This window comes from Podospora anserina, chromosome 6 (genome assembly GCF_000226545.1).
Source record: "Podospora anserina S mat+ genomic DNA chromosome 6, supercontig 4".
In the NCBI taxonomy this organism is placed as follows: domain Eukaryota; kingdom Fungi; phylum Ascomycota; class Sordariomycetes; order Sordariales; family Podosporaceae; genus Podospora; species Podospora anserina.
This window is the reverse complement of record NW_003613579.1, coordinates 351,735-378,070: the sequence shown is the minus strand read 5'-3', so window position 1 is coordinate 378,070 and position 26,336 is coordinate 351,735. Positions and strand designations below refer to the sequence as shown.

At 52.7% G+C, this 26,336-nt stretch overlaps 12 protein-coding genes across 12 annotated transcripts; 5 read left to right on the top strand and 7 right to left on the bottom strand.

The window, feature by feature from the left end:
- Window positions 1-172: 172 nt before the first annotated feature.
- Window positions 173-1,585, top strand: PODANS_6_9320 (uncharacterized protein; the record flags this gene model as incomplete). Its single annotated transcript, XM_003437296.1, has 1 exon — window positions 173-1,585. One exon carries the CDS (start codon window positions 173-175, stop codon window positions 1,583-1,585), a length of 1,413 nt encoding a protein of 470 aa, XP_003437344.1.
- Window positions 1,586-1,703: 118 nt separating this feature from the next.
- Window positions 1,704-2,299, bottom strand: PODANS_6_9310 (uncharacterized protein; the record flags this gene model as incomplete). The annotated part of the gene is made up of 2 exons (XM_003437295.1): window positions 1,704-2,068; window positions 2,131-2,299. 2 exons carry the CDS (start codon window positions 2,297-2,299, stop codon window positions 1,704-1,706), a joined length of 534 nt encoding a protein of 177 aa, XP_003437343.1.
- A 566-nt stretch (window positions 2,300-2,865) lies between these two features.
- Window positions 2,866-3,576, bottom strand: PODANS_6_9300 (uncharacterized protein; the record flags this gene model as incomplete). Its single annotated transcript, XM_003437294.1, has 1 exon — window positions 2,866-3,576. The coding sequence occupies one exon, from the start codon at window positions 3,574-3,576 to the stop codon at window positions 2,866-2,868; it is 711 nt and encodes a 236-aa protein (XP_003437342.1).
- Window positions 3,577-3,994: 418 nt separating this feature from the next.
- On the top strand, window positions 3,995-4,858 carry PODANS_6_9290 (uncharacterized protein; the record flags this gene model as incomplete). Its single annotated transcript, XM_003437293.1, has 1 exon — window positions 3,995-4,858. The coding sequence occupies one exon, from the start codon at window positions 3,995-3,997 to the stop codon at window positions 4,856-4,858; it is 864 nt and encodes a 287-aa protein (XP_003437341.1).
- Window positions 4,859-4,981: 123 nt separating this feature from the next.
- On the bottom strand, window positions 4,982-5,657 carry PODANS_6_9280 (uncharacterized protein; the record flags this gene model as incomplete). Its single annotated transcript, XM_003437292.1, has 2 exons — window positions 4,982-5,401; window positions 5,457-5,657. The coding sequence occupies 2 exons, from the start codon at window positions 5,655-5,657 to the stop codon at window positions 4,982-4,984; spliced, it is 621 nt and encodes a 206-aa protein (XP_003437340.1).
- Window positions 5,658-7,470: 1,813 nt separating this feature from the next.
- Window positions 7,471-8,913, top strand: PODANS_6_9270 (uncharacterized protein; the record flags this gene model as incomplete). The annotated part of the gene is made up of 1 exon (XM_003437291.1): window positions 7,471-8,913. The coding sequence occupies one exon, from the start codon at window positions 7,471-7,473 to the stop codon at window positions 8,911-8,913; it is 1,443 nt and encodes a 480-aa protein (XP_003437339.1).
- Window positions 8,914-9,802: 889 nt separating this feature from the next.
- On the bottom strand, window positions 9,803-12,447 carry PODANS_6_9260 (uncharacterized protein; the record flags this gene model as incomplete). Its single annotated transcript, XM_003437290.1, has 4 exons — window positions 9,803-10,505; window positions 10,564-11,036; window positions 11,087-11,152; window positions 11,206-12,447. The coding sequence occupies 4 exons, from the start codon at window positions 12,445-12,447 to the stop codon at window positions 9,803-9,805; spliced, it is 2,484 nt and encodes an 827-aa protein (XP_003437338.1).
- Window positions 12,448-13,955: 1,508 nt separating this feature from the next.
- PODANS_6_9250 (uncharacterized protein) lies at window positions 13,956-16,127 on the top strand (the record flags this gene model as incomplete). Its single annotated transcript, XM_003437289.1, has 1 exon — window positions 13,956-16,127. The coding sequence occupies one exon, from the start codon at window positions 13,956-13,958 to the stop codon at window positions 16,125-16,127; it is 2,172 nt and encodes a 723-aa protein (XP_003437337.1).
- A 304-nt stretch (window positions 16,128-16,431) lies between these two features.
- Window positions 16,432-17,869, bottom strand: PODANS_6_9240 (uncharacterized protein; the record flags this gene model as incomplete). Its single annotated transcript, XM_003437288.1, has 2 exons — window positions 16,432-17,428; window positions 17,487-17,869. The coding sequence occupies 2 exons, from the start codon at window positions 17,867-17,869 to the stop codon at window positions 16,432-16,434; spliced, it is 1,380 nt and encodes a 459-aa protein (XP_003437336.1).
- An 870-nt stretch (window positions 17,870-18,739) lies between these two features.
- Window positions 18,740-19,395, bottom strand: PODANS_6_9230 (uncharacterized protein; the record flags this gene model as incomplete). Its single annotated transcript, XM_003437287.1, has 3 exons — window positions 18,740-18,938; window positions 19,000-19,203; window positions 19,289-19,395. 3 exons carry the CDS (start codon window positions 19,393-19,395, stop codon window positions 18,740-18,742), a joined length of 510 nt encoding a protein of 169 aa, XP_003437335.1.
- A 536-nt stretch (window positions 19,396-19,931) lies between these two features.
- Window positions 19,932-22,417, bottom strand: PODANS_6_9220 (uncharacterized protein; the record flags this gene model as incomplete). The annotated part of the gene is made up of 2 exons (XM_003437286.1): window positions 19,932-22,256; window positions 22,307-22,417. 2 exons carry the CDS (start codon window positions 22,415-22,417, stop codon window positions 19,932-19,934), a joined length of 2,436 nt encoding a protein of 811 aa, XP_003437334.1.
- A 2,754-nt stretch (window positions 22,418-25,171) lies between these two features.
- Window positions 25,172-25,816, top strand: PODANS_6_9210 (uncharacterized protein; the record flags this gene model as incomplete). Its single annotated transcript, XM_003437285.1, has 1 exon — window positions 25,172-25,816. One exon carries the CDS (start codon window positions 25,172-25,174, stop codon window positions 25,814-25,816), a length of 645 nt encoding a protein of 214 aa, XP_003437333.1.
- Between the last annotated feature and the right edge of the window lie 520 nt (window positions 25,817-26,336).

Sequence of the window (26,336 nt, the reverse complement as noted above, 5' to 3'; positions counted from 1 at the left end):
CACGGGGCCCATCGTTGGCTGATGTAAGTTGGGTTGTCAGACAAGCGTAATTCAGCCAACACTTGAGAAACCGACAGATGCCACTTGGCCTTGGTCACTATTAGCCATCGGTTGGCTGAAGTGAATCTAACTTTGACAAACCCAACAGCTCACAAACGCCAACAGCGCAGACATGGCAGGGCTCATCAGCCTTGTCCTTTTGGGCTTATTAATAGCCTACATCGTCCTGAAGCCATCAAGATACAATGGACACACCACAGGGAAGGGGGTGCCAGTTCACATTCTGGTCCTTGGTGATATTGGGAGGAGTCCCCGTATGACATATCATGCCCTGAGCATCGCCAAACATGGAGGAAAAGTCAAGCTTATAGGATATCTCGGTATGTATTCATCTGTTCACACCCGCCAGTCTCACTCACCAACACCACATATAGAAACCTCTCCTCACCCCGACATCCTCACCAATCCCAACATCACCCTCATCCCCCTCCCCACCCCTCCTTCCCGCCCTCCCTCTGTCCCCTTCTTACTATTCGCCCCTATCAAAGTCATCTTCCAAATCCTCCACCTCTCCTACCTCCTCCTCTACCTCCTCCCCCCCTCCGCCTGGCTTTTGGTCCAAAACCCCCCCTCCATCCCCACCCTCGCCATCGCCAGCCTCACCTCCTACCTCCGCAACTCCCACCTGATAATCGACTGGCACAACTACGGCTGGACAATCCTCTCCTCTACCAAAGGACCCTCCCACCCCTTTGTCTCCCTCTCCAAAATCTACGAAACCTACCTCGGTCGCTTAGGCTCTCACCACCTGACGGTGACGAACGCCATGGCCCGCCAACTCCGCGCCGCCCCCTACAGCATCCCCCCTCACAAACCCATGATCACCGTCCACGACCGGCCCGCGGCAATCTTCCAACCTATCCTCTCCCCCAACGCTCGCAACGAAGCCTTAGACAAGATAATATTCCCCTCCGGAAGGGAATACTACCGCGCCCTGGTCTCGGGCAAGATGAAGCTTCTTGTCTCGAGCACGTCCTGGACACCAGACGAGGATTTCTCTCTTCTTCTCTCCGCCCTCACCATGTACGCAGCCAGACCTGACGCGGTTCCAATCCTGGCGCTCATCACCGGGAAGGGACCGCAAAAAGAGTATTATGACGACAAGATTGATGCTCTGGTCAAGGAAGGGAAGCTACCTAACGTGAGGATTGCCACTTTGTTTCTACCCTTTGAGGACTACGCCAGGTTGCTGGCATGTGCTGATCTGGGGGTTTGTCTGCATATGAGCTCTTCGGGGGTGGATTTGCCGATGAAGGTAGTGGACATGTTTGGGGCTGGGCTGCCGGTGGTGGCGTATGGGGGGTATGAGAGTTTTGGGGAGCTGGTCAAGGAGGGGGTGAATGGGAGGGGGTTTGAGACTGGGGAGGAGCTGGCGGGGGTGTTGGGGGAGTTGTTGAAGCCGGAGGGGGAGAACGAGTTGAAACACTTGAAGAAGGGGGCCGTGGAGGAGGGGAGGAGGAGGTGGGATGAGGAGTGGGATGGGACAGTGGGGAGGTTGATGGGTTTCGTCGAGGAAAGTTCTTGAAATTCCAGGGGCAGGAGAGGAAGAGTATATGAATGGCTTGATTGAACCGGTTTTCTCGCTTTGTGCTGTCTGGCTGCCATTAACGCCAGCTATTTCGCAAGAAGATTAACATCCCAACTTAATCCTCTCCCAAACTCTCCCTAACACACTGCCTGACCCTTTTCCTAAACTCCTTACTCTTCCCCTCCCTCTCCTCCCTCAACAACACCGCCGCGTCCAAATTCGCCGGACTCTCGTCATTCGGATCCTCAAACAAGCTAATCACACTGAGCAATATCGACTCGGGGCTCTGCACCGGACTCCACCTCTCGCTAGCCTTTTCATACCCCGAAATATCCTCTTCTGGGGGGTGCAAGATCGAAATACACAATCTCCCGTCGGGATAGATGTTTGGGTGGAACGGGATGGGTGACTGGAAGACGAGCTTGGGGGGCATCAAGGGATAGGTTGGGGGGAAGGTGAGGATGGCGCGGAAGTTGCCTCCTGTATACATATACAAGGTTAGCGATGGGATATAAGGGGGTGATTGAGAAGCGGAGACAGACCGCCGTAGTATTTACACTCGTCGCTGATCATCAGCATGACTTCCCACTCGAAGATATTATTGTCCGAGACGAGGCCGCATGAGATGCCTGGAATGTCTTTGTCGGTTTGCATTTGTTTGAGCTGTCGCTTGAGGAGGGAGGCGGCCGCTGCTGAAGAGACGCTGGACATGGTGTTGATGATGTGGTGATTGTGGTATGGTGTTGTGTGCCTGAAGCCTGCTAGCTGGGAGGTTTTGGTGGGGTGGTTCTGGGAAGTATTTGTTTGAATCACGGGGTCAAACTCGCGGACGAGATTGGGCGTGTTCGATTCAACGCTGGTTTGGTAAGACTGATGCTGTCGTGCAATCGTGGGGCTCCGGGCGTTTGTCGACTTGAATGGTGTCAAGACGATGACATGGGTCCAGCGGCTTCTTGCAGCAGTGGGATCAAAAGCGGGCGGTTCCCCGCCTCCCGAATGAAAACGGCGACAGGGGGGTCCCTGTCCCAGTCTCTGTTCCAACCACCATCACGGGATTGGGGGGGCCTCGAGACTGTTTGCTTTCATGTTCAGCAAAAGATATCCAAAATGATTCATTATTGGGGACGTTATGCAGGCTTACTCTGTTTGCCTGTTACTCTTCCGCTAGTCCCAACCAAATGTTCCAATAAAATCCAAACGCCCACGCCATGCATATGGTATCTTTCGCCCACCCAATTTTTTTGCAAAGACATAACCAAAACCCCCGAGCAGGATACTCATTTCTTCGCCGTCGTCCCGAAGCCAGTAAACCCCATGGCGGCCATCATATCATCCTCGTCATGCTCCCCCTCGATCCTCACATCCTCCCCATAGTCCGTCTTCGCCTTCAACGCCGCCTCCTTCTCCAACCTCTTCTTCTCCTCCGCCTCCTTCCTCTTCCTCCTCCTCTCCTCCCTTTCCTTCTCCTCCTCCTCCTTCCTAACCTCCAACCTCTCCTGCAAGGTGATAACCTGCTCCCTCTTCAACTCCTGCTGCCTTTGCCACAGCGCCTCAATCCTAGCATGCACCTCCTCCGCCGTCGCCTTCTTCACCTGCCCCGTCGCACCGACAGCCCGCTGGTGCTGCATGCTATTCGTGTGCTCCAGCCATTGTAGATTGTCCTTGAACGTCAAGTCGCAAGCCTCGCAGTAGAAGCCAGCGCCCCGTCCTCTTTTTCCGACCCCGGCGCCGGCTGGCACCAGAGACGTCGTGCCGACCATCTTGGAGAAGTCCTGCGTGGCATTGCGCGCGACGGTGAGGGTCTCGGTACCGTCCATGGGCTTGTAGTATTTCTTGCCCGCCAGCTTGGCTTCGTACCGGGCTTTGCGCTCTTCCTTCTCGGCGGCTTCGCGGGCGGCGGCTTTGGCGGCGTACTCGTCGAGGTCGTACTTTTTGCGAAAGTCGGTGTCGCCGGCTGCTTGGCCGTAGGCGGAGCCTTTGCCTGTCATCTTGGCGGTTGATGCGACGAGCGGGTTAGAGATGGTAGATAGGTTGGTGGTAATTCTCGAGGACAAGTGTTGGTTTTGTTGAAATGGATTGTTGAAAGTTTGAACGCGCCGCGTCGTGAATTGGTTAGTTCAATGTGCACGGTTAACAGCGGACAGCCATCGACAGGGGGGGATGAGCACCACTGGAAAGCTTGTCTTTGGAAATTTTAGAGGGGGCAGCTTTGGCGGGGTAGGCTAATAGTATGGTACCTTTCCCTTCACCTACCCATCACCGACTTCAAGGTACCCATCAAACTCAACATCGATTAAAAAAAAAAAAGAAAAAACAATCTTTCCCACCTCCCCTCCCACCACCAAGGTTCTCCTCCCTTACCACCTAGAACTACACTCTCCTACAGTACCCCCACAAACCACCAAAATGCTCTACCTCGTCGGCCTAGGCCTCTCAGACGAGACCGACATCACGGTCAAGGGCCTCGAGATCGTCAAGCGCGCCTCCCGCGTCTACCTCGAAGCCTACACCTCGATCCTCCTCGTCGACCAGTCCGTCCTCGAGTCCTACTACGGCCGCCCCATCTCCATCGCCGACCGCGAAATGGTCGAGTCCAACTCGGACGAGATCCTCCGCGACGCCGACAAGGAGGACGTCGCCTTTTGCGTCGTCGGCGACCCCTTTGGCGCGACTACACACACCGACCTCGTCCTGAGGGCTCGCGAGCTGGGCATCCGAGTCGGGACTGTGCCTAACGCGAGCATCATGTCTGGCATCGGCGCGGCGGGGTTGCAGCTGTACAACTTTGGGCAGACGGTGTCGATGGTGTTCTTTTTGGACAATTGGAGGCCGGCGAGCTTTTATGATCGGATCAAGGAGAATAGGCAGATTGGGCTGCATACGCTGGTGCTGCTGGATATCAAGGTTAAGGAGCAGAGCTTGGAGAATATGGCGAGGGGGAGAAAGATTTATGAGCCACCTAGGTATATGACCGTCGGGACTTGCGCCAGTCAAATGCTGGAGGTTGAGGAGGAAAAGAAGGAGGGTGTGTACGGGCCAGACAGTCTTGCTATTGGCGCTGCGAGGGTGGGAGGCAAGACGGAGAAGTTTGTTGCCGGTACACTCAAAGAGCTTTGCGATGCCGATGAGCTGCTTGGAGGGCCGCTTCACAGTTTGGTGCTGCTTGGCAGGAGGACACACGAGCTGGAACATGACTATGTCAGGGAATTTGCTGTCAACAAGGAGAACTGGGACAGGATATGGAAGGCTGATTATGAGGGAAAGCATTGAGAATGCTTCAAAAGAAGAAAACAAAATCAATTTTGGCTATGCTCAAGCTTTGCTAGCTCCCCGTATGACGCCTGTTTAATGTCTTGAGACTTTGAAATGCTTCTTTCCGCCCACGGAACCCTTCTAGTGAGTCAGTCTGAGCTTGGAAACCTCCTCTTCGCTAATCTCGCGCAGCTTGTTCACCACGGCCGTATCGCCAGTCACCACACCCTTGGCCACCTCGGTCAATCTGCCGGCAATGTTCTTGTGCGAGATGGCATAGTGAGCTGTAGCCATCTTGACGCGGATGATGCCGATTCTGGGGTCATTGGCAGAGCCATCGTGGACGCCATCGCCCAAATCGCCAACCCAGGCCTTCAGATGAGGCTTGTAGTGCTTCTTTACGAGCTCCCGATCAGTGATGATTTCGGTGGTTCCACTGACGGAAGCCCATTCGCCAGAGTTGTTGAGGAAGCCAACGTTGATGTGTGTGTCGGCGGCGAGGTCGTCGGTCTTGCCTGACTCGGTATTGGTGTGGAAGAGGAGGTCGAGTCCGCCGTTTTCCTGGAATTGAATGTTAATATCCGGTTATTGATGGGCTACATCAGCGTCAACCTACTTGACCAGCCAGGGCCATGCATCTGGAGACCAATTGATGGGTCTTGGGGTTGACCGTGGTCATCATGCAGAACTTGGAGGCATCCATGAACTTGCTGAGGTCGTCAAGCTTAGTTTGAGTGGAGACCTGGGTGTCGAGGTTGGCCTCCTTGTAGGGGTCGGGGTGCTTAACGCCCGATGTGTTGGAGAATCCTGAGGACATGATGGCGGTGCTGTAATATGATCTGGTAGGTAGGAGTGCGGTTGTTGTAATAGTAGTAGTAGGAGTGGTCACGGTGTGAAGTGGGTAGTGTGTTGACTTTGAAGGTTTTAGGGTGGTGTTTTGTGTAAAAAGGAGAGCTCCTGACCTGGGATACCTTTCCTATATGGCCCGTCTGAAGCCATGATGTAAGAGGACCCCGTGGACGCCAGAGACGCAGGGTGCCTGAATTGCACCGCGTCATCGAACACCCGTTCTGTGATTTATGGGGGGAAGGCTCGGCCGTTCGAATCGGCGGAGGAATCGGAGGATGCCGCAGCACAAAGGGTCGTTGACGTCAGTCTGAGTCTCAAAGCAGCTCTGTGCGGTGAGGGGCAGCTTAGCTCCCGTGGCTCCTTGCAGCTCAGGCCTGGTAGGTGGGTTGTATATATGGTAGCTCTCCCGAATTGCTGTTTGTCGTGCAATTAGCTGTTCGGGGTATTATGATAATCGATCGGAATTGGGCATGGAATGAAAGGTCAGTTGCAGACACCTACAGCTCGGGAGCCATCGTGGGATCCCATGATCCTATGGGTACACGACGGCGTTCCGATTCAAGCATCAAGCGCCAGTGACGCGTAGATGAAAACACCGGCGACACCGAAGATAGCCATTCTCACATGCTATGATATACAGCTCCGGACTGACCCTATTTCTGTGTGAATTGCCAGTCTAAAGGCAAATTGGCTCAGCGAGCGTCTTTGCACTGTTCGATACTGACGGCACTGTTCAACTCAAATACTCTTCCGCATCATCCACGGGATCATGAGATGTTCTATATGTATCTCTCACCACATCCTGACTCATTCCAGGTTGGATTACGATACCTTACCAAACATGGTGCCATCTGGAGGTTCTTCACTTCACGATGCTCTCATCGCCCCCTTCGTGGCCACAAGGCGGCTTCCCAAAAAGGAATCTGACGGTTGATTAAAACTTAAGTGGGGCTGCACTCTTGTCTCCACATCTACAGCTCGCGACGCCCCCAGATCCCGACTGCGACTGGTCCCCCTCCACCCGAAGCTTACCGTTGTTGTCTTCCACTTTTTCATCGATACTTCGGCGCTGCCAATCGCGATAAAATCATTCTGGTGAATCGTCTCTCTCACCCGAATCCGTCACCCGTGAGAAGCAGCTGCCAAAGTGTGGCCGTTGGTTAGGTTACCCCCTCGGCGCGAGTGGCGGGCCACCCGACCGAAATTCCTCGCACCAGCCGCAAAACTCAACGATCCACCCAACAGGGCATCTCTCTGTCTTTTTCATTACCCGTTACCCATTACTCGCTCTTTGTCCCCCCATTCTCGACGTGAACACAGGAAACCAAACTGGTCTCTGTTGCCTCAGATCCCGCTCGAGTCCCGACTGCTTGTGGCATCTGGGCCACGGCTCACCGGAGGTCCCCGGCCTTTTACCAACCGCCGCGGAGCGCCCCTGAGCGCATCCCAAATTCTGAAGCTTTGCAACTGCCACACCAAACCGCAATTCCATGATTGGGGCCCGGCGCTGAGTTTGTTCTTATCGAGCCTTCTGCACTTTTCTTCTAGGTGTGCGGGGATTTGACGTGGGACATAACTCATTCACCCAATCATCCCACCATCACTCAGTCCTCCTCCCTCTTGAACACTTATCGCCGAACTTCACCACCTCTCCTTCGCGCATCTTCACCGTATCTTTCCGCAATAAAGTCTACCGTCGCCGTCGTCATGGACATCTTTGATACAGAAAATGTAAGCTTTGTACGATAATTCCCGCAACCTGACTGACACTCTGACTGACAATGCCCCAGTTCGTGCCGCCCTTTGAGCTGCGCGATAATGAAGAGCAGGTGGAAGCGTGGTACAACAACCCTGCGCGGCAAGAGAACAGGCGACTTGCTGAAGAAAACCTGCGTCTCAAGAAGCTTCTTCGGGAGAATGGTATCTCGTGGGACCGTCGACTGACGTTAGATCTCAACGACCCAACAGGCTCTCGCGGGGCCTGGGCCGACTCAAAGGCGGCGCGCCGCTCCTCCCGCAGTGGGAGGTCTGACCAGCGATTGCCAAGCCTACCGGTCGAGATCATTCTGTACATTCTTGAGTACTCACTCACAAGCAGCCAACCCATTATCGACCCACTGTCCAAGCTCAACCCCCATGTTCTCCTCCCCGAAGAGAAGAAGATGTCTAAGGCCCAGATCGCCATCAACTTTCTTGCCACGTGCAGAGCCTATCACGATGAAGGAGAGCGTTTTCTGTGGAGAAACAACACTTTTGTCTTTACCGATTGCCTTGCCCTCCAGAATTTCCGAAACCTTGGGCTCGAGCACCGCAAGCAGATAACGCACATCACGATGCGGATCACTGCTAGGTACTACGACGAAGACTTCGAACGCGAGCATAGGGCGCCCTACCCGACGTCAAACCCGACACGGAATCCCCTCCGACTTCGAGTAATCCCTCGTGTTTATGACAATACCCTTGCCCGACGAGGATTCCGCAGCTACACATGGCTTCAGGTTGTCGACTTCCTTACCGTTCTGCGACCACCCTTCGATCCTGATCATGACACCACCCAGCCGCGCCCTCGTCTGCTCCCCGCACTCGAGTCGCTGAGGATCGATTTGGTCAACTTTCCTTCCGACTTCCTCACCGCGCCCTCTCCAGTTGAGATGCACGCCTTGACAGGCCACGACCTCTCCATGAGCCTGAAGGAGCTCCAGCTAACTGGCATCCCCGAGTGTCAGTGGGGCTCAGATATGGCAAGTCATCTTGTCAGGATGGTCAGAGACGACGGATTATTTCTCAAGTCGGACTCTACCTATGTCTCGTCCAACAGGGTGCGGAAACAGTCGGACGGCGACTGGGAGCCCAGAGCAGTCCGGGCTTGGAAGGTCCTGGCTGAGGAGTACCTGCAGAGCAAGAAAAAGACTAACGGATCTTCTCTCCCCATGGGCGGTGGTCACCACGGCCATCACTCGCACCACGGGACGGTCAAAATACCAGCTGTGCCCGCGGAAGAAGGGCAACCGGAGACGACGTGGCAAAACCGACGGACCCTGTGGAAGCGCGTGCCGGTGAGCAGGGATAGCGAGGAGCGAGTCTGGGCTGAGTTTGACCGCACCACTGGCACCATAATCCTCTCGGAAGAGTATGAGAATCCAGACATGGATACATACGACCCTGAGGAGCTCGTCTGCCACCATTGTCAGATGATGCACTCCCCTTATGACGACGACTATTGATGAAGGAGGAATTCTTTGGTTTCATCACTGTATCATTTTACTTTTCCGTTTCCCCTCCGATTTGGGAACGACATACGACATACTAATATTGCCTTGGTGGCTGGAGAGCAACGACTGAGTCGTGTAGGATTCGAGCAACGAGGAAGCTGGGAAGGCTCTGTACAGCTTTCATCGAGTTTTAGCAAAGTGTCGGGTCACAGCAGAAGCTTACATTATATCTTGTTTTGCCTTTATGTTTTGGTGTGTGTACAGGTAGGTATGGGGTCAAACAAAGCCTATGATAAAGGGCGGTGCCTGACAAGTTTGATGTTGTTGATACCCCATAGATTGATGACTAGGTATTTGCTGGCTTGCATTTATTATGACTCAGGTTGTCTTGTACTTAGTTATTCTTTTCGTTTGCAATATATTGGGGTAGCGATGAATGCTATAACGTTAACAAGAATGGAGACTGCTAGTGTAGCCAAGAGTGAAACTCTGAAAGATGCCATGAAGTGGTGGGAAGTTGGACCGGCACCCTCACCACAAAATAATTGGCACACAAAAGTAGGTTAACCTATATCGCATGCTTCCGCAGGTATCAACAATAGGCCTTCCGAATATCTTCAAAGGCCTATTAACCATCTTGAAATGCCTAATGATCACCCTATGAGGCCTTTTGTTTCTTCTAGAAAAAAAGTAAGTTAGGTAATAACAATTCCACGTTTTGCTGATCCGCAATGACGGTTATTTTAAAGGGAGGGTGACCGGGTACCGTAGCCGAGCTGGACTTTGTGCAGAGAGAAACGTGTCCCTTTTTTTTTTCCTAAAAAAAAACCCCAAAAAAATCTCTTCCATCTTTTTCATTATTTCTATGGTATATTCTTGGTGAAATCATCGCACTCATCTCTCATACTTTTACATCCCCAACATAACCACCCCTCCACGCCCTCCCAACCACCTCTTCCAACCCCCTTTTCCACCCCGTTATGGTACTGGTATCATTCACAGCTGTCCCATTCCCCCCCGCAAAACCAACATACTCCCCCAAACTAGGCGGCAGATCCCCCACCCCCGTCCCCCAATCACTCTCCCCATCCCCCAGCACAAGCACCAACTCCTTCCCCTCGGTGAAAAAACTGTGATCAACCCAGTTCTTGGTGTATCTCTCCCCATTGAGCGTCGCACTCTGGATGTATACACTCTTGTACCTCCCATCAAAATTAACATTCCTCACCCTTGCCACCTTTCCCGTTACCGGGCTGGTAATGTTGACTTGTTCGAAAAACGGCGGAGTAACAAGGTAAACGTTTTGTCCCGGGTTGGGGAAGAGGCCCATCATTGAGAGCGCGACAAACGAGCCCATTGCGCCCGAGTCGTCGTTGCCGGGGAGGCCGGAGGGGGTGGGGGAGAAGTAGGAGGGGATGTAACTGTGGGATCGGAGGGCGGAGAGGGCGGGGCGGGCGGAGTAGTGGTATTGGAAGACGGTGAGGAAGGAAGGTTCGTTGCCGATGTAGGTTATGTTTGTGTTGTGGAGGTAGTTTAGGCGGGAGGTGAAGAGGGATGGGCCGCCGAGGAGGGTCAGGAGGGTTGATTGGTCGTGGGGGACGAAGCTACTGCACTGTCAGGGAAGGGGGGCCTCAAGAGGGGAAAAGGGGACGAAAAAAATACAAGTTGTACTCCCAGATGGAGCTTTCGAAGGTTTCCCTCCCGGTGTTTTGCAGGGAGCAGACGGAAAAGGTGTCGAGGTTGGAGCAATTAAGGGGGTTTTGGTAAGCCCAGGTCCCGTTGAGGTAGCGCGGTTGGAAAAACCCGGTGAAGCCTGTGTTTGTGCCGTTCCACCAGAGGGAGGTCTGGTCAGGGCGGAAGAGGTTTTTCCAGTTGCTGCTGGAGGCAAGGTACTTGTCCCTGTCGGCCGTGCGGCCTAGCCCGTGGGCGATTTGGGAGATGCAAAAGTCGTTGTAGGCGTACTCGAGGGTTCGGGAGATGCTGCGGGTCATGGTGCCGAAGCCTTTGTAGTCAAAGTCTTGAACGGGGATGTAGCCTAGAGCTTTCCAACTGTCGAGGCCGCCACGGCCTTCGCAGCACCAGTCGTAGGGCTCGACTTCTGCGTCTTTGACTACGGCTGCGTAGCCGTCTTCCCACTGTGGATGCGTTAGTCAGTGAGACCCAATGAGAAGTGGAGGGGTAGTACATCGATGCCGTCTTTTATGCCCTTGATGAAGGCATCGGCCAGGACGTTGTCTGCGTTTGATCCACCCTAGCCTCGGGTTAGGTCTTTAACATTGACATAATCTTCCAGGCACTACGAACCTGGGTGTAGCCCTTGTTGAGACTCATGCGGCAGTCTGGCAGCCAGCCAGTGTGCCGGTAGGTGTCTATGAGCGAACGCACCATCTCGGCCACCGCGGCTGGATCAGTGATGATAAGAAACGGAATTTGGGAGCGGAAGAGGTCCCAGATGCAATAAAACGAGTCAAAGTATGGCTCACTGCTCTCCCACAACGGATTTTCCCCGGTGTAATTCTGAGGATTGACCATGGTCCGATAGATGCCGCTGTAAAAGTTGGTCAACAGCGACCCTTCCACTCCTGCAGGCGACACCTTGATAATGCTCATTTTCTCTCTCCATTTTTCGATAGCAGCTTCTGACACCCTCTCAAAGTCATAATCTGGAATCTCCGTTTCGGCGTGTTTGCAGGCTTGTTCAGCACTGATGAAGCTGTTGGCTGTCCTGACCAAGATTGGCTCTGCCCCTGAGCTGAACCTGACAAATGCCCCCCCAGGCAATGGATATCCATTGATCGACCTGGAAATGGTCAAGTTCTTCACCTCTGTGCTGCCTCGACTGTTGACAAAGATCCCGCTGTCCAAAACATCGGCGCCTTTGAAGTCTGTGCAAAAGTGCAGCACAAAGTTGCCGCCACCGAAGCTCGGCAGGAAGCGGGCACTCCCGGTGATGCGTCCTGTCTCGGGGTCAACCGTTACGCTGCCGTTGTCCTGCCGGGAATCAGACAAGTCTGTGAGGTCCTGCAGGATGAGCGGTTGAGCCGGCTGGCCGTCTGATCCAAGCGTTGGAAAGGTAAACCTAAAGAGTGACGTGTGATGGGTTGTGGTCATGTCGGCTCTGATGCCGTTGTTCAGGGTGATGCCGAAGGTGCCGGGCTTTGCTGTCACGGTGTTATTGCCGAACCCTCCATGGGCAGCTCGGCTCTTTTTGGGGAAAACACATCGATTGATGTCACCTTCTGGACAGTTGGTGAAGGGGAACAGTGGGAAGTTTCCCAGACTTGGACTCCCGCCAGTTCCGCTGTCGTGCATGCCGCTGAAGCCAGTGACAAACGCACCATCCAATGTGAATCCGCCTTGGTTGCTGCTGCTATTGGTATCAGCCACCGCCTTTGCCATGCCATATGGCAGCGAAGCTCCTGGAAAGACATTTCCACCGTTGCTGGCCCCAATTAGTGGATCGACGTAGGCGAGGGGATCGAAAACGGCGTCCTCCAGCGCTTCGACGACCAGGACTTGCCAGCAAAGAGCAAGAAGGGCAAGCATTGTCAGTGGAGCACCAACAAACCGAAAGGGTAGATGAAGGCCCAGAAAGCAATGAGCCACGAGGCGGGCATGACGGCCCCTTTTCTGTCCCCAAGGGGTCTCATTCCATGGAACATGCCATGGCCCATGTGTGACGGTTACCGAGGCGATTGCACTAGAAAGGGAGGGGTGCAGAGATAGCCAATTCTTGATTTGTGCTTCGATGAGGTTTCATCCGGGCCTGTTATTGCCGGCTCCTGTAGGTTGTTCAAATCCCATCTTTCCATGCTTCATCCTGATAACTTGTAGTTCATCAGCTTGATATTCGTGGATGGTACAAAAGACGGCATCACAAGCCATCTCGCTGAATCAAACAAACGGGCTCTGTGTTCCCACTGAAGTGATTGGCTCGAGATTGAAATCAGCATGGTGAAAGAAATCCATGATGTTGAGGATAGTGGAATCATCAACAGGAACAGTGACACTGCCAGGATGATTAAAGCCCCACCTCGGGCGCTAAACTAGCGCGATATGCACGGCATCGACAGAGACATCTGCCGAACCTGCAGGGGTGTTTGTCTTTGGCTGATCACCCGTGGACCACCCACATAATATTGACAACCATCCGTGCCCTCATCTGATACTCGACAGCATAGCATCGTCAAACCACCTCCCACGACGTAGCTGGAGACAAACAAGTGCTTCCTTCTGGTTTCAAGCCTCACTACCTATTTACGTCGAAAAGCAGCAGTTATACCACAGGCCCCAACTATTCCCACCATATTATCTGCCCACCAGTCCGATCCGATGCAGGCTCCCGCGCAATATCGTCTGCTGTCCTCGTGCCCCACAACCAGTTTGACAACGTCTCCCATCACACAGACCACGGTTTGTGTGTCGTTGAACTCTTCAGTACCAAATGTCTGTTGGTATCCGCCAATGTGACGCAGCATACTTCAACAACTGGGATACCCAACCTCCCAGATATTTCCGATAGGTGATTGGGTCTCAATGGGCATGCGCTTCGTTCAGATGGCTCCTCAACAGAACATTTGCAAAAACTAGCTCAATTTCGAGGCCCAAGTCTAGCATATAGCTTCACAAGTCTCTAAAAGACGTTGATGTTCATGTCACCCAAACCTTTAGACGATCCCGATCTCTCCTAGCTGAACAAGATCCAAGAGGAATTCTTGAAGACCTCTAGTCCTTTGGGAAAGGTCGCTATCGTTTGCTATGACCTGCAGCTCTGTCTGCTGAAACGGCCTGCTTCGGACGGTTTCTCCACTTGATCGTTCCTTGTAGCTAACCAGATGCCAACAGAGTTCGCTGGTTCGTTCTTTGCAAGGAAACCGGCATGGCACCATTGGATTAAAGGTCGAGTCATTGCTGCCCAAGAACGATGACCCCTGATAAGTTCAACCTGCCCCTGCGGCCCTCTGTCAACCAGATCTCTGTATTCATTTTTCAGTTGTAGTCTTACTGACTGCTTTCCAGTCAACCTGGAAATTCTCGGTATTTTTTTGGCGCCAATGCTTTCATTAAAGAGGGACACGCTTGACTCTCTATCGACACTGAGCGATAGTCAAAGCCTGCGCGGCAGTGGCCGCTCGATGTTGCCCTGCCCAAACGATCCACGATCAAGTGTCACCAATGCAACTGCTTTGTCACCACCGCCGGCCTCCAAACCCCCCCAGCCACAGTCGACTAGCCACGTCCCTTCACGACTGCGCAGCGATTCGGGATTATCTCTGCACACGAACCAAGCAGCATTCAGGCAGTACACCGACTACGGTTCAGATGGCTCAGTACGGTCAATTTCTAGTCGTACCCAAGCGGGCAGTCCCACTGAGGGTGGGAGCGTCGACGATGCACCGATTGGACCCAAACCTAGCATAATTCTTAAGGACTCCATTCTCCAAGCCAAACTGCTTCCCAACTTCTTTGACCCTGCCGTCATCAAACTCGCCTTCTCTAACCCAACAACCGGTCACAAGCTCTGCCGATATGCTGCCAGAAAGGGTGGACCTTCAGCAAGTTACATGGACTTTTTGATCAGAGTGGATGAGTACTTCCGGGCGTTTGGGAACATGACTACACTGATCAGTCAGATCACGACAGATTTCACCGGTGTGGTGGCATCCACACCCATTGAGCTACCACAGGACATAGCCAACAGGTTGAAAAACAACACCAAACACTGCGCGCGAACAGCATTGCCGTCGCTGGAACGGCTTTACAGAGAGGCGAAGGCTGCAGTGGAGGAACGATTGGCCGAGACACTCTACCCGGAGTTTGTCAAGTACCAACTATCAGAATGTATGAGGACTTCGCTGTCTACAAGCCAGTCTTGGGCTGGGGGCTTTTTGTCGACATGCCCGGGTCTAGGAGACGCCTTTTGCTTGACAACCCCACTCGAGCCCGACAACCCCATCATCTGTGCCTCGGATGCACTTTTGCGAATGTCCGGATATGGGCGCAAGGAGATCATGAACAAGAACTGCAGATTCTTCCAGGGCATATGTACCGACCCCGAGGCCACACGGCGTCTAAGCGAGGCTATCTCAACTGGGCACGAAGCGTCCGAACTCCTCATTAATTACCGCAAGGATGGGACCCCCTTTTGGAACCTGTTATTTGTGTGTCCGTTGTTTGAGGGAGGAACGATTCGGTACTTTCTCGGTGCCCAAATCAATGTGTCTGAGAGCATGGGGTCGGACTACAAGGATATCTTGCGTATCCTGAACTTTGGCCCCCCTGGAGAACAGCAACACCAGCAAGCCCAGCAGCTGTCCGGGAAAGGCCCACGACCAGCCGAGAAACCGGTGTGGAGGAATCCCATCAATGCTGATGCTGAACGTCCCTTGAGCTCAGCCAGCACCCACCAAAAGGCAGCCCTTCGCAATCGCTTTTTCAAGAGGTTTTCCCGGAAGGGCAGCACTATTCGGGCCAGGATTCCAACTTGGCCGAGCACTCCTCGGGCAGACAGTCCCTCGAATGGGGTTTGCGGGTTGTCAAAGAAGGCCATCCTGCCACCCATATCTCGGAAGGCCGAAGCCCCGCAAGAAGAGTACAGCACTCCTTACTCGCGGTTCTTCGTGTTGAAGTACATCCCATCTTTGCCCTCAAGCAGCACCGCCGCAATCACCAGCACAATGCAGCCCACGCGGCCAAACTATCATTGTGGCTCATCGACAAGCAGCGGTGTTGCGGCTCAGCTAACAATCTCCTTCTCTTCCCACTTTGCCCTGTCGATGCTGGGTCTTCATGAGCCGAACGATGCCAAATTGGTCAGTGGACGGGATATCTTCGCAGTGTTGACACCAAACGCCGCTACGATGAGCTCGAGCAGCAACAAGCAAGTGCGGTCCACAGTGTACTCGGCCATTGCAGCCGGCGAATCTATCAGCCTGGACATAACGACAAGCACAGCTTCGCCACCTCCGTCGCAGCGACCAACGTCGCCTGTCAAGAAGGTCCACACAAGGGGAATCAGTGTCGCCAAAGGCGGGGACTACCAGCCCTCCAGACTGAGCGACACGTTGGACAGAGGAGCCGACTTTCTGAGCTCGGTCTTTTCACACAATGGGGCGGGATTAGGAGGGAAGAATGCCACAAGGAAGGTGGTAAGTCACTGGACACCACTGAAGAATGGCAACGGCGAGGTAGAGTTTGTGGTTGTCGTTTTGACTGCCGCCTCTTGATTGTGTGCTCTCTCGCATCGGCAGGCGTTGGGGATATTGTTGGCATGATGTTGATGTGTATGATGCGGCACGATATGGCTTGATGACTTGATACGCTGCAATGGACAATGACTATACGCAAAATAGATAGAACGATGGATGTTAGACGCCATCTGGAGACGACTGAATAGATGGATGGTTTATGATCTTTTCTCTACACAAAACTACGCTCCTTCCGGCTGCATAGAAACAGCAAATTGGTATACCCACACATGTCTACATTCTACACACGGAGCTATGCCTGATCCATAAAGCTCCTTACCAACTAAAACTCCTTTGTCTCTCCTATCTTGCACACCCCAAACACACCCTCTTCCTGTATCCCACTCCTCTTCAACGCATGCTTCAGCAATCTCGGCGGCTCCTCCACCTCCTCGCTCGTCAGCACCCACGTGCCCCAATGTATCCCCATCGCCTTCTTGCACTTCGTGTCCTTGAAGATCTCCACCGCATCATACGGATTCGCATGCATCCAGCTAAACAACCACCTCGGATGATACGCCCCAATGGGTATCAATCCCAGATCAAACGGGCCCATCCTCTCCCCGATCTGCTTAAACTGCGGGCACTTCGGCAAACTCTCATACTCTGGCCCGTAATCCGCCGCCGGATCCTTCCATTGAGTAACCGGCAACTGCGGCACCCTCCTATATCCTGTATCACCCCCAAACCAAACACTCTTCCCCCCGGATTTAACCCCCCAGCTCGCCCAGAGAGTCTTGTCATGATCAAGCCCATTCCTCCCGCTCGAATGCTGACACGGCAGACAGGTAATCTCCGCCTCCATCCCCCCCTGTCCCTTCCCCCCCTCCGGAGTCAAACTCATCTTCACCCCTTCCCACCAATCCATCTCCACCACCTTTTCCACCCCACTAGCCTTGAACCACTTCTCCAACCCCAACCCGACGAAAAACCAGGCGTTGGGATGGTGTGTTTGGATGTCTTTGATAGAAGAATAACTCAAATGGTCATAATGACTGTGCGAGATCACCACCGCGTCGACAATGGGTAGATCCCCTAGTTTACACGGTGGAGGTGTGTAACGCTTCGGCCCGAACCACTGCACGGGAGCACAGCGGTCTTCAAAGACAGGGTCGAAGAGAACCCTCAGACCGGAGGGGAACTCAACGTAGTAGCATGCGTGACCGAGCCAGGTTGCTCGGAGGGAGGTGTTTTCCCTTGTGGGAGAGAATGATGGGGGGCAGGAGGGGATGTTGGCTGCTGAGGTGTCGGGTGTGGGGAGGTTTCCTTGGAGTTTGGCGCTACGTTGCTTTGTGAGTGAATGGTGGTGAATAATCACGGGAGGGTAGTAAAACTCACGTCAAGATTGCCCGTAAGGTCTGGAACATCGTCGGCTTTGGATCCCCCGCCGAGGGGTACGGATTCCGAAACTTGACATGTCTCCCGCCCGCATCTTTAACATGATGAGGATTTGAAGCTGCGTCGTCGGGGAGGTTGCCTGCCCTGACTGGTTTCGTCACCGAACTCTCGTACACGACCGCACCCGCAGCGGTAGCCATCGTGGCAGCAGCGGCAACAGCAGTTGAGACAGGAACAATAGCTGCTCTTCTCGTGGCAGAGGCCGAATAATACCCAACCAACCTCGGCCGGGCAGGGTTATACGTGAAAAATGCTCTCTTCGACGGCGAGGATGTAAACTGATTGACAAGATATCGACCCAGAATCCGTTCCACACCCATCATGAACACACCTCGAACAGCCAAGGCGAAGAAGCGGGGTGTGGTTTTATGCTTAAGCAGCTGCCAACTCGAACCCGGCCAAGCTCAAAGAAGGCAAGGGTGTCTGTCAGGCCGCGTCGCTGTTTCCGGGGCTTATCGGACTTAAGCCAAATCTCACTCGTCAACTGTCAACTCAACTTAAACAACCGGCCGCACATCCCGAACCGACCATACAGAATCTCGAAAAAACGCCAGCTGAGGCAGGTCAGCATTGTGTGTTGGTCGCCGGACGGCCGTTAATTCCGCCGACGGCGAAGGAAGCGGAGCTCGCTGGGGGTCGGCCCGGAGGTTGGAAGGTGTCCGATGCCGAGGGGAGGGTTAGGGTTGTGTTTTGCCCCTGAATTTGTCACTGGTGATAATTGGTCCGTGCCCGAGATTCTGGAAGGGTTCCCCGATTTTGCAGGATCGCGGTTGACGCGTTCTATCAAACGACAGGACCCGCACCGTTGAGCTGCGAAGTTGGGATGGCTTCTTAAACATGGGTTTCACAAGCCTCAAGAGTTGCCAATGCCCTCAGATTGCATGTGACTTCGCTCTCAAGCCTGCTGCCCGGCTGGTTCCTTCGTGATCAGGGGTTGCAACAAACGCTCACACTTACATCACTTCCGCACAGCGACGAGGCCTTCAAAACTCACAATGTTATTTCCTCATATCCCTCTCACGAATATACCAGAGGACGCTATAAACCCAAGCAACTAACGTGTCCCTGCACAAAAAAAAAACTAGATCCATAACCTCTGTCCCCAAACTCAATGTGCAAGGCCATTCCAAAATCTAACTCGAAACCAGATCCCCTCTCTCATGCTCCCTCCATTGATCAAATCCAGCAGCGGTCTAAGGAGCTAGGCGAAAGGGCATGGCCATCGGAGGCGCGCAGCCGTTCATAGGCGCCTGGACAGGTCCGCCAGGGCCAACAAATGTGCCAATGGGGTAAAAGGACGTGATCTGGATCGGGATGCCCGTGTTGGGCCCGACGGGAGAAGTGTAAACAAAGGACTGAGCGGCCATGGAGACAGGTCCGGCACCCATGCTGCTGGAGATACAAGTTAACTTTCGAATTTTTTTGTTCTTGTCAACATGGGAGCGGTTCTTACTACCCCATCATTGGCATCGTCATGGCAGCTGGGGTCATGGGCCGCATGTTGTTGGCAAAGTTGGCTCCAGCAGCGGCTCCCGCTCCGGCGGCAGCACCCGCGAAAGCCCCGGCAGCAGCGCCGGATATGGCACCCGAGGCGGCACCCGCGGCGGCACCAGAGGCAGCGCCAGCAGCAGCCCCGGCAGCTGAGGCTCCGGCATAGCTGGAAAGTTGAAGAAGTAAGTTAGAGCGGTAATTTTCTTGTCTTCATGCGGCCAAGGAGGAAGCCAGAGATATGGAATACTTGCTTCATGGCGCCGGACATGTTGTCGGACGCATACCCATGACAGCACATCTGAGGCTGAAGCTGGACGGGCATCACGTACGAAGGGTGGCAACCATACGGGCAGGGCATAGTGATGGTTCGTGGTCTTTGGTGTTGAAAATGAATTGAGATGTGGTCGAGATGCTCAACCGCGAGTTGAATCGCGGAGAATGGTGGTATTGTAAAGTCTATGAAGTTTGTAATGTGTGGTGGAGAGAGGAAAAAGGGCAGAAGCTGCTGCAGCTTTAGTCGAGAGCTGCCGAGTGGTCACGGGAGATTGTCCTCAGGCATGTGAAGGGAGAAAACCGGTAGTTTACATTGTCCGTCATCATGTAATCTCATTGCGGTGGGCTGATTCGGTGTGCTGACCTGTTTGTCACGGCCAGAGATGGGATGAAGAGTCACCCAGGCTGCGATTCAAGGTATTTCTAGCCGGCTGCCATATCCATTGTTGACGTTGGGAAAGAACGAACGACAGTGACGTGGGGGCGGAAACGATGAAGAGCCCTTTCCCAGATGATGTTGCTCCCTTGAAGGCGTCATATCGCCCGACCAAATGTAAGCTGGTTGTTGTTGTCTACCTGGTATTTTGAATACTACTAGCATCTCTCACAACTTGAGCACCATCACAAATCACCCAAGGTCACATCACACCAAAACTCCATCCTCAACCCCGTCAACTCTTCAAGGTCAAGGTCCTTCACCTCAAGGCCACCTGGTGCAATACAAACCTCCCACTCAGTCAGCGGTGTTTGAAGCGTGCAGTCCCTCTGTTGACTGTATTCTCCGTCGCAGACAATCGACCCATCTAGAGGAACGTACTCAAATAGCAGAGCACGGGCATCTCCCACGAAATTTGACACCCTGTCTGTCCGGGCGCCAGGCAACGCGATATCGGAAAAGCGGCCTGGTGTCTTGAGATACAACCTCAAGGTGTCCATCCCCGTGGGTGGGCAAACCGCCTTCACACCATCAAGATAGCATCGAACGCGACTGACACGGATGCGGCTGAAGCCGTTGAAGATGTTTTGATCTGGGCGAAGCGAGACCGTAACCGATTGCCCGGCACTCAATTGCGCTCGCAAATCAGTTGCGTCCGTAGCATTTCCAAGTGTGCGAATGACAAAACGGCGGTTCTGGATCTGGACGCGTGATCCAAAGGCGGCAACGCTGCCCTGGAGTTTGGCAGCAGCGTCCAGGAAATCGACAACTGGCTGAACAGGCGAGAAAGTGATGGGGGAGTAAGGTGTGAGGGCATGGAACATGTAGGCCTCAGAATACGACTGGAAGTCTAGAAAAATCAAAGAGCGAATCGACAAGAGACGGTCGAACATGGCACGCCGCAAGATGTCGAGCACGGCGTCTTGCTGCATCAGGTTCCTAGTAGAGAGAGTGAGTCGGGCCTGGTCGCGGCGCTGCAGCTTGACGAGCACGACAGCAAGATCATCGCCACGCCTGCACAGGTATTCCTGTGTTTGCAGATAGGTCTTGCCATTGACAGCCAATTTGCGGAGGGAGAGAAAGTATTCTCGCTTCCCGTCACAGTCGACACTCGCAATGGCTTTCTCCATGTCATCGACCTGCTCACGAAAAATGTCCCACAGGGCGGTCGCGTTGAACACATCCATGTCCATATCAGGACGCTGCACTGCAGTCTCGTCGCGATGTTTCTTTGCTGCCTCAAGAGTCGCTACAACTCCGGCCACCTCACCAGCCAGCTTCGTCAAAGACTCAATCACAGGCTTGATCTCCTCGTAAAGCTGCTTTAGCTTTTTAAAGATCTCAGTTAGCGTTTTGATTCCTCCTACGCCTGAATTGATGGCGGCGCCAATTGAGGGAGCTGCAAGACCTCCTGTAGCCACTGTCGCGGCCACTGCACCGAAAACGTCTACGACGGCCTTGCATACGCCCACCACGGCTTCTTGCTCCTTTTTCTTGCTCCATGCATCGATACCAGCGTTCAAATCTTTCTGGGCCTTGTCAACAGACTTTTCGTTCTCCAGGAAACGCTTTTGGGCCACATTGTTGGCGTTCACCGCCGCTTCGTACCCCTTTTGAGCCAAAGCCTCGAGAAACTGGTATTCGGTAATGGCGTCCTCGCTGCATGCGAGCATGTTGGCTGTCAGAGCTGCAAAGTTACCTGTGGTGGTGTCCTGAGCCGCGAAGCTTCGGAACGCATCCTCGAAAGCCTTCGCGGCGATGAGTCGAGACTTCAACACTTGCTTGCCGGCGTAGATGTTGACGGACGGCACATTAAAGATGTTGTGGGTATTCGAAAGAATAAGGGTATTGCGTAACGACGAGGCTTGAAGGTTGAGACTAACTGTAGTCGGCGATGCGCTAAGGTTACACACCCAGTTGAGAATCTCCAGTGAAAGCTGACGATCTGTATGGAGGATCGAAGCAGCAACGAGAAACTGAAAGTATACAAGTCGTGGGAGATTGTCGTTGATATAAGATTCGGCTTCAACCGTTCCATCGGGTCTCAAACGGTCCAGGTAGTCTGCTGTAGACATGTCGAGCATCGAGGGTTCAAATTGTTCCGTGTAGAAGTCTTCTCCCGTCCAGACCACTTGGATGCCCCATTTATCCCGGTCTATAGAAAGCGACTTGGATCTGGAGGATCCATCGATCGAAATGAAGTTGACACCAAAGCTAGCAGGCAACGAATATGTGAAGATGTCGAGAATAGAAGTGGTTGAGAGACTCATTTTAAGGGCATTTTTAGCATCGCCGAGGCACTGTAACTTGCGGGCAAAAATGCGAAGGTCTAGATCGTTGGCTAGGTCGTCATGAGCGACGACAACATTTTCGGGTATCTCTAGCGTGTCACAGTACACCACAAGTCGACGAAGAGCGGTATTCAAATTGGCATCTCTGACAAGACGGTTGGCCTGTGCCAGGGACTCGTTCAGGCGCTGGACGGGAGAGCGGAGATAAACCTGGCCGCTCTGTCAGCCCTGTCAAACATTAACTTTAAGAGAGCCAGAAGCCCACATACCGTACGACTGTCCGCATCGAGATACGCTGCTTCAGCGTAGTCTTTGGCAAAGGTCTTCTCTTGCAGAGTAAAACTATTGACCATTTGGTCCGACGCAATCTTGAAATTCATGATGCAAAAAGACAATCCTGCTTTTTGACACTCTAAAAGCACTGGACTGTATCAAAAGCAATGCAAGGCAAGGCATTGATGGCAAGAATTGAGCAAGACCAAAAGTCCACCTTTTTCCAATCCTATGGTCAGAAACTAAAGAACAATAATATTTTGCCTTTTCATTTCTCTCCTGATATCACGCCTGCTCATTTCTGGGTACTTGCTTGTCTCAACCTAGCAGGTCTCTCCCCTCAACACCCCTCCATCATGCCTGCCTGCCTAGAAGACGCTGCTCTTCAGCCGCATGTATGCTCAAAACCTACCTATTCCACTTTCAAACAAGCCGCTGCAAGTGCTTCTTTCGTAGCCAGTTGCCGTCGAATCGACAGAGCAAACCCCGAACCACACCATTCCAATCCAAAATACCTGCATGTTTTGAAACCATTGGATATAAAGGCATGATCCCTCCAAACTAAAGCTTGTGAAGCATCGGCTGGGGGGTACTTTGCAAGGCAACTGGGGGAAAATTGAGCAACATGTTGTGGGAGGAAAGAAGTTTGACTCCAGACTTTTACTTTTCGTGTCACGACATCATTTGAATATGCCTAAGGAGGTACCTACTACTCAAAGGTCCAATAAATAACAAGACATTGATGACGCAATTCCCTACGAGAATTCTGTCCCCCAATAAGAATAGTGCATCCCAACAGAAATAGTTGCCTAGAAGGCGACTTACTGCAAGTTGCGGATTACCTAAACAGGAAGGGCTAGGTGGTGTTGGTCGGCATCAAACGCCACAAGTCAAAGAAAAGGACGCAGCGGCGTTTTCCTTATAGAAATGGTTCGCATGAGCTGAATGATGACAGATGGGTGACAAAGGCCTCGAAAGCTGAGGTGGCATTACTTTTGAAGAAGACGTACATGAAGGCTCTGCTCCTTCGCTTCTGCCAGACCGTATCGAAGCTTCACTTGTCAAGGACAGTTTGGATTGCATCTCAATATGGCGACCGTCCAAGTTCTTGCCCCTCAAGCCGCTCTGGATACCTTTGGGGAGCAGGCTCTTACTTTTCTTCGGCAAGCTCAGCCGACAGCAACTGGGGTACGAATCATGTATCAGGAGACAGTAGGAGCCGATGTAGACGGCACTCATGGCTTCTCGCTCGATGATACTCTTTTCACAAAGCTCCAACTCTACATCGCCGCCTCTTTCGTTTTCCCGAAGACACCAGATCAATTCCGAGCCAAGTAGCCCTTTGCTGACTTTCACACGACCAACCTCAAGAAAGGGAATTACGAGGTGTGTGGCCAACCTCAACTCATTACCTTACATGAAGACTCCGATTACTAACGCGCCTTGCCAAAGTTGATTGTTGATGTGTTGACTACGATACATCAGCACTGTGCTATCTTTCAGACCAACGGGATCAACCCAATGATTGAACTTTGTTAGTACAATATAATCTTCTCTGCCTGCTGTTATCGTCCTCGCATTTAATGATTTTGCGTCCACCTTCATCTTCTTTCCCGAACATGATAGCACCGTTTTAGTTACCTCCCCTCACCCATTTCTCTCTCCTTCTACCTTATCTATCCCAATCCCGCAGCCGCAACATTCACTCAATTCCCCTCAAAGTATGAGGTTTAACGTGCACAATACATCTCCTTCACTACCTACGGCAGCTCATCATCAGCGCCTCCCTACTTCACCACGGATTGCTAACGAGATTTGAGGTGAATCAATGTTTAGCTTACTTAATTGCCAATTTTGCCGACGAAGTGGTGACCCTTGTTGGTGCGCTCAAGGAACAGCTTGATGTCATTTGCGATGCCAATATTCAGCTGGGTAGTCCGAGAAGCAAGCAGGCTCGTCGCGATGCCAAGGAGATACTGCACATGTTGAAGAGCAACAGTGCGGAGGTGCATGAGAGATGCAAAGAAATCCACCATGTCACCAGCCTGGTAATGACACCCACCGATTCATTCACACTCATTGGAATGCGTGCTGACCTGGATTTAGTTCAGGACACAAACCCTCGAGGACGAGAAGGGTCTGAAAGGTCTCATCGAGCTGCTTGACGCCGCAGTGACGGGGTTTATGCTTTATGATGCCATCTCGAAGAAGATGGAGGAGATACGCGATTCGCTCCTGCAGCTTTCCAAGCAGCAGAGTGAGGCGGCTTCCAAGGTTACAAACAAAACGATTACTCATTTCTTTTGTAAGTCCCTTCATGCTGATTTCTTCTTGGCTATAAGGCAGTGCTTACGAGCCCGCCCTGTCAGGTCAACTTTTCGGGATCAATCTGTTCTTTGACAACTCGTCACAAGAGTTGAAGGACGCGTTGCAGGAGCTTGAGAAGATAAATATCGAATACAACATAAAGATATGCGATGGCAATCGCCAGAAGCTTGCACTCATCAACTCAGTGGACCGCATTCACGGGCTGTCGCATTCGATAGACAACATCACAGAACACATAGCAGGTGCTCAGGCCTGTCTACAAAACATGATGGGTCAGTATACGGCCAATCCAAGTTGCGCTACCGATCCGACTGCAACTGACATGAAACTTACTATTAGATGGTATGAGCCAAATGAAAACGAACGCAGACTCACTCATCAGGAATTTGGAGAGCCTTGAGGGCCGTGTCATGCCCGAGAGCCACGCGAGCGGTGTCATTGTCAAAATTAGCGTGGACCGCACCGTGAAGGCCTAGAATATGGTATGCTATCTCTTCATTACCCGGTGTTGGATTGTGTTGCTCAGGTCTCACATGTCTCAGGTTTTCCATGTTGCTCGGCAGTTTGCCAAGCACGGCCTCATTGTTCATGCCAACGAGATGCCTGCCCCCAAGGAGAAAAAAGCTCCCAGGCTACTTGCCGCTCATTACGGAGGCCAGGACGTAACCTTTTTGGGAAGACTTATCTTTCCCCATGTCGAAAACCTGGTCGTTGACGCCCGTACATTCCCTATTCGCGACCCATGGCCCGTGAACCCCAAGTCACTGAGCCTTGTGTACACCTTTGGCGACAGCCCTACTGACGAAAAGCGGGTCTTCGTTTCCAAGGCTGGCGAGGATACTGTTTGGACTCTTACCTCGGATGATATCAAAACGCAGCCACCAGGGGTGACGCTGGCCAGTGCCTGGCCTCCGGAGGTCCCGGGCCGCATCAAGATCTACGCTGTTATCTATGGCTTGGAGCAGATCACGCACCCGACAGTGTACCGAAGGCTTTACGAGGCTGCGTCAAGAAACGAGCGTATCTACATCAGCAACAAGTTCTTCAGCAACTCACCACTCATCAATGAGGATCCTTGGCGTGGAACAATTAAGAGTGCTGCCATCGTCTATACCATCCGAGGAAAATGGAAGTCAATCAGTGGTAGGGAACGCGAGTACATGTCATGGGAGTTGTAGTCAGTCCTGTCGCTCCTACACGACACAGTGTGCTGGGACGGTTAAGACCCAGCTGTCTCGGCCCCGCTTCTCATTTTATTTTCAAGTTATTTCCAGTTTATGCTCCTTATTGAACGGGGTATTTGGCGGGACTTCTACCTACTATCGACTAGCGGGGTAGCTCGTAGAATATGAAGGTGGACAATATCAAACACCTTGGTTTCATTCGCGACCGCTAAATCCCCTCATGGCATGTGTACCAAGGATCCCTTCACAAGGTACCTAACGATCTCGAGCAAGCCGATGTTGAGAATAATCTCAGGTTGTACGATGGTGTCCGAAGCCTAACTCCTTTTTTTTCCCTTTTTGTTTTTTTTTTTGCTTGGGGTCGTCTTTTTGCAAATCTAACTATGGGACGATTCCCTGCCAGACAGAAGTATAGCAGAAATAAGGAGACTGCTTTTCAAGCAGCTCGACTGTGATTTCGGCCATAGGTAATCCATCTCAGATCCGGACCTTCCGCACGCAATCTGGGGTCAAG